This window comes from Rhinolophus sinicus, chromosome 17 (assembly GCF_057876585.1).
Source record: "Rhinolophus sinicus isolate RSI-liver-muscle chromosome 17, RSI-T2T, whole genome shotgun sequence".
In the NCBI taxonomy this organism is placed as follows: domain Eukaryota; kingdom Metazoa; phylum Chordata; class Mammalia; order Chiroptera; family Rhinolophidae; genus Rhinolophus; species Rhinolophus sinicus.
This window is the reverse complement of record NC_142517.1, coordinates 207,340,379-207,352,750: the sequence shown is the minus strand read 5'-3', so window position 1 is coordinate 207,352,750 and position 12,372 is coordinate 207,340,379. Positions and strand designations below refer to the sequence as shown.

Sequence of the window (12,372 nt, the reverse complement as noted above, 5' to 3'; positions counted from 1 at the left end):
CAGGAGGAGCAGAAGGATTCATCAAAGCACACCGGAGGCAGGAGAGCGCAAAGGCAACACAAAACCAGACCTGCCCACGGGGAGGCTTACCTGAAACCGGACAGAGACCACAGCCCCACAGATCTCCTCCCCAACCATGAACTGTTCCCCTAACATGGCCAGGATGAGATTCTCCCAGCAACGGGATGCCAAGCCCTTCCGCAGCCGAATAATCCACTTGCCACCATTTTTATTTGCATCATCCTGGGAAAAGTCAGAAAGCACAAAAGTTAAAACATGGTTTCACAGCTGTTTTCTTTTGCATGAAGTCAGTAAAAAGCCAAGGACCCCCTCCCTGGACACCGAGAGGTCATGTCACCTTCCAATTATTCAACTTCATAGGAAAAATGATGGTAGAACCAGGGAGAGAAGAAACAGGAAAAGAAAAAAAACAAGGGAATCCTTATACAAGCCATTATCAAAAAACGGCTAAACTACCCCTTAAAAAGAATCCTCTTTTTCCGGAACTACGTTAGGAATCGAAATGATGTCAGATTTCAAACACAGATCATTCCTGACTTCATTTGCTAAGAGTTTACCAAGCATCACCAAGTCCCAAATACACAGACATGAAGCCCTGTCTCTACCCAGACTCAGTCTAGTTAAGGAGACAAAAAAAAAAAATTACAGCATCCAGTCTGACGAGCGCTGCTGTGACAGAGATATGCACAGTAAGTGAAAGAAGAACGAGACAGAAGTATTCAAGCAGAGGACACACTTAAGCTGGGTCTTGCAGAACCTAGGAGTTAGCCAGGCTGAGCAGGTGAAGGGCTTTGGGAAGCACAGGGCTGCAGAAACTCTGAGTGTGAGACAGAGATGTGAAGGAAGGCTCACTGCACTGAAAGGAAGATGAGAGATGATGGGAGATGGGGACTGAAAGGCAGACTAGGTGCAAGATCCCGAGACCAGTGGAGGGCTGCATATGATTAAAAAATATTGGGGGGCGGGGGGAAGGATGTGCTCACATGTCTTCTAGAAAAATGCCCTGGTACCAGAAAAGAAGATGGATCATAGCAAAGCCAAGAGATCACAGAGCTCAGCTCTGGGTCACTGGTTATCGTCTGTAAGCTTATTTATTACCCATTTTAATCATAAGTATACCATGGTCACATATCACACACACACAACCAGGTCTATGGGAATAAGGGTCATTTTTTTTTTTTTTAAAAAAAAAAAGCTCTTTAACGTTGTTGCAATACCATTTTAGTGATAAAACCATCTTGCAAAACCACCCAGCACCAACCCACCCAGACAGGTACTAGCACTGTGTCTTTTCCCAGACGTCCCCATTCTAAGAATGTTACTAAACACTGATGCAGTTTGGAGAGAAGACTTTAAAATGCTTCTAAACTTGGCAGGGCTAAACCCCCCCAAAAACAACTTGCTCAGAAAAGCAGTCCAGAAAAGCAGTCTGAAGCCCCTACTGCTCACCTCCCACATGGGTTTAATTCCTTCTTTGAAGAGATGAAAGTCACTGTGGCCTGTCAGGTCTCCGGGACGTACCATATGGCTGTAAAACCTCCAGAACTGCTCCACCTGTGGAGAGAAGGCCCGAGCACCAACCGTGTGTCTTTTCTCTGAATGAATACAAGATTCATTTAAGAGAGAGGCACCAACATGGAAGACACACTGTTACAGGCTGCACTTTGGGAGGATACATTTTCATCTGGAGGACCGTGTGGGAGGGAAGGCATGTTAGACCAAAGGACATGGTATAGGTGGGTAAACGAAACACGTCGTATTGCTGATACAAGAGCAAACTCTTTAGGTGAGAAATGCCAGCCTCAGCCAGGAGCCTTAGTTGCTGAGGTCACGTCAGCCAACACGCATCCTCCCGCAGAAGCCGCAGGATAACCACCGCATGCTGTGAGGACCTTGTTTTACACCGTGGAAACCCTTTAGTCCTGAGGTATAGGGAGTCCCACATAACCTCCGCCTGAATGTACCTTTTAGAACAAAATCACCTCTTGATCAAAGACTGTTTACTGGCAAATAGAGCTACAACGGAATACACTTAGTTCTGTTTGTTACTGAGTACACGTGACAGAGCCAACTACGTGCACGACTGTCCCCCATGGCGCCTTTGCAAGGCCAGGATGGTCCAAAACCAAGCAAGGCGTAGTCTCTCATCCTGAGGGTTTCAGCCCCTCTTCTCGGCTAGAACACTTGTGCTTCTCCTTGTTCCCCCTTCACAGTCCTGTTAGAAACGTAGACATACTTCTCGACAAGTGTACGCTTACTGATGCTCACCGTGCTATTCCTGTTTCTCATAGCAGTGCCTCGGTAGGAGGTTACGTCCCTGTGCCTCTGTGATTCAGAGGACACCTACCAAGTGCTGGCCAGTGAAGAGGCCACTTTAGGAGAAAAGACAAAACGTGGAACAGTTTGAAAAGAAATAGTTGGCATTTGCCAACACACTGAAAGCAGGTACTGAGTGCACAGAGCTGCAGGTCTTCTGTCCAGATGTGGAGAGCAACTGAGGAGAACCAGACCTTCTACTGTGTGAAACGGCTGTCCCTGCAGTTCCTCTACAGACCAGGACATGCGCAATGTCTCACAGAAGTCAGGAAAGAATGTCATTCCTAGGACTTCAACACAGGGTCTCATCTCAGCAACTGCTATGCTTCCCTGCACACTGTGATCTGGGATGGGAAGTGGCTGTATGTAAACAAAGAGCAATAATCTTTTTCTGCCCTAACACAGTGGGAAGAAAGAAAGTGCACCCACTAGAAGCTTTGGCTCACGGTGTATTAGGAATGGGAGAGGGGTGGGGAGGAGAAAAGTACACAAACCAGCCCCAATTCCCCAATCAAGCATTGTTTTCTTAACGGTTTAGTCTCCTCCAATCTTACACCCAGACTATACAATCTTACAGCCACAATCTTATATCTAAATCATGAGAGATAAAGCAAGCAGCTCAAGAAACATTATTAAACTTTGATTTTTTTGTCCTTCTCTTCAGGTAATTTTGGTTTTTGAAACCAAAAGATAAAAGAAGTGTTCAGACTCAGCATATGAGGTTCAGAAATTGCCTCAGCTACCTTACCCATTTTACAGTTGAGGAAATGGCTTCCTGACTTGCCCCAGCCCAGAGTTCAGCCCCCGAGCAATGACCCTTGCGGCTCCCAAGCCTAATGCTCTTTCATTTCAAAATGCTGCCTTCTCAGTCTCCCTGATGCAGGAACTTTTCCATGTTGTTAAACGCCAGGACTAAGGACTAATGAGAAATGCCGCTTTGGGTTTAACAATTCTATTTCGCAATAGAATTATGTTCTGTGAGGAATTTCATATTGTGAGGCATTTCTTAATGCCCTGGATAATACAACAGCAGACTGTAAATCCTGTCGCCCACCCAGTGAGCATTAACCCAAGACGATGCTGTGAGAAACTATGCAACTCAACATACGTACCAAAAGAATGAAAACAAAAACCTCTTTTCACAAGTTGGGTAAATATATATATGCTTTCCTTAAAACGAAAAGAAAAATGCTAGAAACATTTGTAATCACCACCAAGTAACTGAACAGAACCCCGAACAAACACCTACTCTCCAGTTCAGTGCCTTCTCTGATCCTCCAAGGACTCCTCCGGCTGTTCACAACATAATGGCTGCCATTTTCCTGGAATGTCTCCCATTCCCACAGAGCAGGTCATGACATTTTTTGTGACAGGTTCAGGAATGTTTGGAATACAGCTGACCCTCGAACAACACGGGTTAGAACTGCGAGGGTCCAGTTATACGTGCTATTTTTTCAAATGACCCAGGCAGTTCAAAGCCGCCGTGTTGTTCAGCGTCAACGTCATGGTTAGGAACCAACACATGCGGACGGCCGACTGCAGTTACACAGGATCGCTGACCGGCGGGAGGTCTGCGCCCCCAACCCCAGCGCTGCTCAAGGATCAACTGTATATGGGTATTTTCAGAAACTCAATTCTCTGCCAAGAATTTCTTTCTCTTCTGATCACCTGATCAAAATTTTAAACTTCAGGGTGGCTGGATGGCTCAGTTGGTTAGAGCACGAGCTCTGAACAACAGGGTTGCCAGTTCAATTCCCACATGGGCCAGTGAGCTGCACCCTCCACAATTAGATTGAAGACAATGAGCTGCCACTAAGCTTCTGGAGGGGCGGCCGGATTGCTCAGTTGATTAGAACACAAGCTCTCAACAACAAGGTTGCCAGTTCAACTCCCACATGGGATGGTGGGCTGCGCCCCCTGCAACTGAGGATTGAAAAAGGCGACTGGACTTGGAGCTGAGCTGCGCCCTCCACACTAGATTGGAGGACAATGACTTGGAGCTGACGGGCCCTGGAGAAACACACTGTTCCCCAATATGCCCCAATTAAATTTTTTTTAAAAATTGTATCCTTGACCTTTAAAAAATTTTTAAATTTCAATCTTAAACCCATCTCCTCTGAAAGAGGCTTTCCCCAAATTGAAATTAATCCCTTCCTACCTTAGAACTCCCAGAGCTCACTAGCCACACCTTCCCAAGGGCACTTCTGTCTCCCTATATTATTAGAAATTCCTGGCCTTGCCTTATTTCCCTAAAGGCAAGGTCTTAATTCATTTTAGAACCCTACTAGTGCCTTGAATTCATTCAACAAACATTTCTGGAACCAAATATGCACCAGTGCACAAGCTACTTTTAATATTTCAAAAAAGCCAAAATTTACCAGAGATAAGGGAGCATATCAACTCCGCACAGTAATCAGATGACCTGATGAATAGTTATATGTGTAGTATATCTCATTAATAAACGAATAAATAGATAAAGATTGCCTACTCATTGAGCCCCGTCACGCATTCTGGTGCACTGGCTGAGTGAGAGAATATGGGCTTTGAATGTGGCTTTTACGGCCCGTCCAACCTGAGTCTCAACACTGGGTCCTCTACTTAGTGAAGTAAATGGCAACTGACTTGAGACTTTAGATCAGATACTTAGTTTCACTTTTCTCATTTGTAAAATGTGGATAACATACATCACTGACCTCACAGGGCCATCGTAATGATTAGAGGAAGTTACGCACAGTGCTTATTACTGGGTGCTTCCTCTGTACTGATTTGTTGTCATGGTTACTGTCTATTAGTTTCCTTTTCTAGTGTCTGCACCTTAAACAGGACAGGTACCTCAATAATGACAAGAAAATAACAAATCCTGCATTTGATTCTGCCCAGAGATGGAATGTACAGCACACAGGAAGTGCACAATAATCTTTGTAGAACAAGACTGGCTTTAGTCGCAGACAGCTTCTCAGAGTACACACTCCCAGCCGTCTGTGAGAGCGCCAAGACGCAGCCTGGGCTCTGTTCTGACAGCAACCACAAAAACAATTATTACAGATTTCATTTCCTTTCTGAAGACAGGAAAAAGATGCCACTTTATACATAATCACTAACCTGTCCAAAACTCTGATGGGAGGTCCTTAAATACAAAAGAGACTTCTGAACTTGACCATCAAACTTCATGAGAACAGACACCACGTATTATAAAATTTTGCATCACCCCTGACACTTTGTACATAGTAAGCATTCAATAAATATCTACTTAAACAAACCTGTATTTTTGCACTGTTCCCTTCTGATCAATTCCATAATTCCCATACTTGCTACCTACAGATGTCCAGTGAGAAACCTAAGAAGGAACAAATCTGACCTCAGAGACTCAGATCAGTTGACTGAGGAAACCAGATTCCTAAACAGGTTTCCAGGAGGATCAATACACACAATATAAGCACAGGCATGAATTTACTACCAAGGCCCATGACATTAAACTCCGAAGTACTCACGGAGGCAAAGGTGCCGATCTGTTTGATATTCTGTTCGTAGCTCTGCGAGCTGGTGGGACGGCCGGGGGTTCTCCTGGAGTACCAGAAAGTGTAATTGTACTGCAGGGGGTGCTCTGCTGGGCCAGGGACAACAGCCTGTGAATTAAACAAGGTGTGTTAATCCCGGGCATTTTTCACATGCTCTGAGACTGAGAAAATATTTTCCAGTGTCACCCCTTCCTACCACCACAGCCTAAAAAGGATACATTCTCAATGATCTGCAACTGGACCTCAGATTCTGCTGACACAGTAAATTTCTTTAGTGGTTAATTGATTCTAAATTCTTGTAACATTTTATCAGTGTTCTTATGGCTTTTGTAACTTTCTACTTCATAACATAGGTACTTAGTTTCTATCCTATCTCAAGTATTTCCAGGCCCAGCACGACCTCCTCTACGATATTCTATCACTTACCTGCTAGTGACCTGGGGCAAGCTATTTAATCTGTTTGTGCCTCAGATACTTATCTGCAAAATGGGGAAAATAATAATAACTATCTCATAGGGTTACTGAGAAGATTAAATAAATAGATGTAAAGTGCTTAGCATAGCGCCTGGCTCATAGTAAGTCGGCTACTATTATCGTCACTGTTAAATGTAAGCTTCTTGATCCAGTTTCATTCACTTTTGTGTCCCCTCAGCACCTAAGATGCTTGCATTTAGAAGGTAGTCAATATTGTGGAGTGAAGCAATTCGTAATTGCTTTGATTTTTCAAGAAAGAAATTGATCCAGCTATCTCTCATTGTCTACATTTTCTCTTTTCCAAGTCACTTTCAGCTTAGACTATTACTGACTGAAGAGTCTGAAATTTCAAGGCATGTGCAGGATTTGAAATACTCAGCAGCATCTTATGAAGCACTAACAGCCTTGTTCAACCCCAGGGTTAACCTCCCCTACCTCAGGTTAAGAGAATGCTGGAAAGCAAGAAAGCATCTCAAGGGCCTGTGACAAGGGAAAAGTTCTGAGTTCCCAAAACGAACTCTAATGATTGAACAATCTTTTCTTAGAAACAAAATCAGATTATTACAAAACAGTATGCAATCAAGTTCATCGGTATCTTCTAGACACCAACTCCATGCGATAACCATGTCTCGAGCCCAAAGGCACCCACGTCTGTGCAACACAAACCCACCTTCCTCTTGCCGCCGCTCTGACTCTTGTCTCGTTCCGTTTTTTCCTTCTCACCATCTTTCTGTGCGCTGTTTTCTTCATTCTGCTCATGGTCCCCACTGTCATCATCTTTCAATCTAAATAACAAAAGCAAAACAATGTCAATCCGTGATTGAGCGGACTCTTGCTTACCTAACAAAGGCACCAGGTCACGAGAACTACCACAGAACCAACCCGAAGTCACTCAAACTACTGGCAATGAGATGAGAGAAAGGCAAGGAAACGCAGAAAGTGAATTAGGAGGATTAAACGAAAGTGAAATACCCGTCAGCTAGTGTATGAATTCCAGAAAGCACCATCTACCAGTTTCCTAACAGGCTGTGCAAAGAAACAAGAGGTAAACAATTTAAGAAATTGTTTTCTCTGCCAAAAATCAATAATGAGAAAAGTTTCTGGAGTAAATAACTGCTCTGGCACTTCAAATGCAGTTTAAAAACGACCTGTCTTTCTTGCCACTTCTAACCATCCCTTCCATCCTTTGCCACTGCGACTGCTTTAGCTCAGGCCCCCTCGTCATCTCGGTTATTACAGTAAACTCCTAAATGGTCTCCCCAGCACAAATCTGCTCCTCCCCTTTTCCATCCTCCACACGCCAGCAGCATGATCTCCCTAAATGCCAATCTGATCATTTCATTTCCATGCTTAAGAGTCTCAGCAGTCACTTACCCTTTGATGCCCACCCAGCAGGATAAAGCACAATGAATGAATGTAAGATACTCTAGAACCTGACTCCTGCCTAGGGCATCCTCTTTCCCTCCCCCACCCCCCAAAGCAACCTACATTCCCACATCTGTGCTACCTGCAAACACCTTCCCCCTCAGCCTGGGGAGCCACTCCTCCCACATCTGTTTTTCCTACAAGATGGAGGGATCCCTTAGAACCGTGTCTTATTAATCTCTGTATCCCCAGCACCCAGGACATGAAGATGCTGTCCTAACATGCAGCACAAGTTACTGAATCAATGTTAAAAGAAGTGACTGACTATCTTCTTGCCTCACAGGTACTCAGGGCCTTGCTCAAACATACTGTAGGAGCTACCTTTTCAGGAGCAGTGAAACACTCCAAGGCTTTCAGGTACACCTAAAGTTCGCTGGATCCAGAAGGTGAGTTCACAAAGATGGTAAGAATGCTGCTTAGTCTAGAGCTGGACCAGTAACTTATCACGGACCTTCTCGAAAATCACCTTTCTCGCCCTAATGACTATCTAGTCAAGTGGAATTAGGCACAATTCTCAAGAAAGGTACTGGAAATGCTCAAATTATAACTCAGATATTACCCTATACAGATACAGAAACCTGCTGTAAAGCATTTTACATTTTTTTGCCCACGAATCCCCAGTGCCTAGCACATAGAAAGCATTCAGTAAGTATTAGAATGTGTGAGCTAGCCATGTGTTGGGGTGCCTGCTCTGCCCATTTCACAGCCCTAGCTGTAGGACATACGCAGGTGGTCATGCACTGTGCCATGGAAGCCCCCGGCCCCACCCTGGCCAAGATATGACTATGAAGGGCATTTGACCACAGGGCAGTCCAGCCTGGCCAATAACCTCTGCCTCCGGCAGGGCCTTGCTCAAAATTATGAGCACGTTCCTCCCTCACCTTTTCATCCACACGATGAAAGATCACCCAGAGTCAGAGCTGGGGCAGTCACATAGAAGCCATACAGGAAAAACCACAAGGGAATAAAGACAAGGAACACAAGCAGAGAGAGCCAGTGCGGGGGGAGGAGGCAGGGAATGAACAGATGAGCAGAGAAAGTGGAGGGGAGCGTGGTTTCGTTGCTGCCATTTCATTGGCTTGGTTCAACCACCCTGGACTTCTGGGAGACCATTATCTGTACTTACAATACCCCTTCCCCTTTAGGAAACTTACGTTGGTTTGGTCTCCTTTCCAAAAGGAGCCTGTCTAGCACACAAGTCCCACAACATTCACCAAGCACCTACTGTGTGTATCAGACACTACAGAGAGCGCCTGACCGAGGAGCTAAGGTACACGACTGGCTTCACATGGTACACAGGCCCTTGCTCTGCCTGCCTGCTCCCCACATACTCCTGTCACTGTAGCCCTGACCTCACCCCTCTGTTAGGCTCATTACGTGGTCTCTTCTCGGAGAGCCGTCTTTCCCCACTTAACTTGTCCTTCAGGACTCAGATTGAGGGCCATTTTATCTTGGCAATACTTTCCAACCTCTCCCTAGGCCAAGCTGGGCTCCCTTCTTCGGGACCTCCCCATATAAATGCTTGTACTTGTCACAGCTGTACAGTCAGGGCCAGTGTTTTATCTCCTGATCTAGAACATCTCATGGGTTTTTCTATAGCACAAGCTCCAAGACAGCTCCTGCCTCTCTTCTTTAGGGCATACCCCAGGGACGCAAACCATTTCCCTCTCTTCTTAGCTCTCAGCCCCCCACTACATCCTCTGGGTTCCCTTTGCTTTAAGTCTTGGTTGAAGAGGGATACAATTACCCAGCATCTCATTTTGCTAGAGCCCCAAGCAAAGCATATAACATCCTTTCTTTTTAGTGGCTTTGCTGCTAACCACTACTAGAAAACAGAAAAATAACAACAAAAATAATGACGTGCGAGGAGAAACAACACCGATCCCTGAGTCACACGTCCAGACTCCCTTCTAAGACAGTAACTGGAAACCCTAATGGGCCTTCATCTTGAGCTGTCATTTCTTGAGGGTGCAGCTAGCCAACCACCTTGCCCTCTGAGCCTCCACTTAAGGCAAGTCATCTGTATCCTGTCTTCCAGAGGCTACTCCTCCCATCTTGAAGCTGGATTTGAGCCAATCCAGACTGAAAAGTCAGTGCTCCCTGGACTCAGGCAGGGAATTAGCATCTCTGAGGCTGTACAGCAGACCGAGTGGCACCTAATTAGCTCACCACGCGTACGCCCAGGTATGTCCTCATACTCTGACCACAAGGCTTCCTTGTGGGTAAGAACTTGGTCTGATTCATCTTTATATGTCTACTATCAGACAGTGGCAGAAAACAAACATGCTTAGTGAATGGATTTCTAAAATCAGAGCAATATAAGGCAGAACAGGATGAGAGCCAAGTAAGCGGTTCAGACAAGAGTTAAGGAGGGGCCAAAAGCTAACAAAGACGTAAGAGGAGCAAATCAAGTTTGGCATCTAGATCTGAAAACCAAGCTTATCGGAGCTAGGACTGCAGTACAGGGAAACAATCTTGGGGTTTGCATATGCACCCCAAGCAATGGCAGCTAAGGACTTGACAGGTGTAGGGGGCGGGGAGAAATTCCAGTCCTGGGTTAGCAACTTCACTCCTAGAAGCAGAAGCCACACAGTGAAGGAGGCTGGAGTTCTTTCATCTGAGCCCACAGCTCAGATTTAATCTGATGCGACCACAGCACTCAGCTGCAGGCACTGGACTTTTAGGATTCTGGCAACTGAAACTCGGCCTTAGGGACCAAGTGGTGAAGAGTGGCAGAAGCCAAGTGGCTAAAAACTGCAGACTTTTTGCATGAAAAACAGTAACAACAAAACCAAAACTAGGGGCAGGAGTGCTGTCTTCAAGTGCTCATTTCAAATGAAAGAAAGCTTGGTTTTTTTCCTGCATAACTAGAAGACAGATGTTTAATACTTCTGGCGCAGGATAAGGAATAGTTAATAATTACAACTAATTAAAATGGACTCAGGTTAATTTTTGTCAAGAGGTACCTGAGTGAAGGTTAAACAACAAATCTGGGTTTGAACCCCACCACATGGCCCTTGCTGTTGTGGGCAAGTTACTTAACCGCAGGAAATTTCCTTTTCCTTCTCTCTAAAAGGCGGTACCGAGATCCCCTTCGCAGGGTTGTTAAGGACTACAAATACTATGTGAGAAGTATCTAGCAAGACGCCGTGTAAGGCATTATTATCATTCTGTTTTTAATTGTTCTTTTCTATGGTTTTATTAGGAGCATTATTACCATTCTTCAATTAGCTTACTGCAGACCTCCAAATGATTTGGGCAGGACTGGGCCACATGACCCATAAAGTGCCTTAAGATAAAACTTTGATTTGTTCCATTCAGTGAAGGAAGGGGACAGAGGACTGGCAGGAAAGTACACTGAGGCAGGACTCAGGTGTGGAGCTAGGTGTTGCAGGGTTTATGATGGGGGCGGGGGTTGGTGCAGAGATGGGCTCAGCTATCCAGCAGGCTGCAGACGCACTCTGCCAAAAGCTACTAGAAGAGCCCTCTCAGCAACCGAAACAGTCCTGAGGGGCTGCCTGCAACGTGGGCATCCAGGACCTCTGAACGTGCGCACCAGCATTCACGGCGCTGGGAGAAAACCAACTCCCCACCAGCCGCAGCCTGTCACAACCTAAACTAATAGCAATTCCACTTTACATTCATACCTCACTACTGAGCACTTTACCAAGTACCGTTAAGCAAGGCTGCATGTGATTTGACCCCTATCACACCCCTGTGTGGCAGCAGGGTGGTAGCAGGGCACTAACCACTAATGTGGCTTGGGTACCAATGGCTCAGAGACGGGGTAATTTTTCCGCTGTCAAATAAGTGGTAATTGGTGGGTGTGGGGCTGGGAATGCAGGTCTTCGGGAAAGACAGATTTCCTAGAAGAGGGCTAAGGCCATCATCTACCTTAAGATACAATCGCTGGGGGAAAATATGCAACACTACTTGGCCTTTTCTTTCTGCATCTCCAACCTGATGCTGGAGCCAGGAATCAGAACATACACAGCAGTGCAGGGCCGGGCAATGACAAGTATATCCTTTGGGCAAGAAGCTGGGCAGCTCTTGGAGAGTGAGTTGGAGGGGACAAGGCGGGGGACGAGGAAGGAAGCAGGAAGGGTCTCAGGACGACGACGAGCACTCCGTCAGGGCTGAGCCCAGCAGCCACATTTCCTCACTGCCTCGTCACACCTCTACGCCACGGGCTCTATTACCGTCCCCACTTCGCAGATGAGAAAACTGAGACCCAGAGCGGGGAGGTGACCTGCCCGGGCCAGAACGAGTGTGTGAGGAAAGCTGGGTTCGGAAATTCAGGAACAGCCAGGCTGCGGAAACACCCAAACCGCCGACGTCTCCGCCCTGCCACCCCGTTGGCAACCGGCACCCGCGGGGCTAGGAGTCCGAAAGCCTCCTGGGCACAACCACGCCGCCCCGGCCCCCGGCCCCCGCGCTGCACGCTCGGCCCCGACGGCCCTGGGGTCCCCGGGCCCCTGCACCCCGCCTCCCCAGTCCCCTTCTCCCCACCGGCCGCCTGGGCCGGATCCAGCCCGCAGCCCGAGCCCGGCAGGGAGGCCGGCGCCGTCGACCTGGTGTCGCCGCGGGTCGCGGCGGGGGCCGGCGCGGGGAACGGTTG

At 46.7% G+C, this 12,372-nt stretch overlaps 1 protein-coding gene across 3 annotated transcripts in view; it reads right to left on the bottom strand.

The window, feature by feature from the left end:
- Positions 1-12,372, bottom strand: part of EIF4E2 (eukaryotic translation initiation factor 4E family member 2) — a 28,006-nt gene that overhangs the window by 15,193 nt on the left and 441 nt on the right. For all 3 annotated transcript variants that reach the window (XM_019739774.3, XM_019739775.3, XM_019739773.3), the window contains exons 2-5: positions 7,000-7,114; positions 5,829-5,963; positions 1,471-1,575; positions 91-243 (exon numbers count right to left, since the gene is read on the bottom strand). In XM_019739774.3, coding sequence (XP_019595333.1) covers positions 91-243; positions 1,471-1,575; positions 5,829-5,963; positions 7,000-7,114 — 508 coding nt within the window. The remainder of the gene's footprint in view (positions 1-90; positions 244-1,470; positions 1,576-5,828; positions 5,964-6,999; positions 7,115-12,372) is intronic.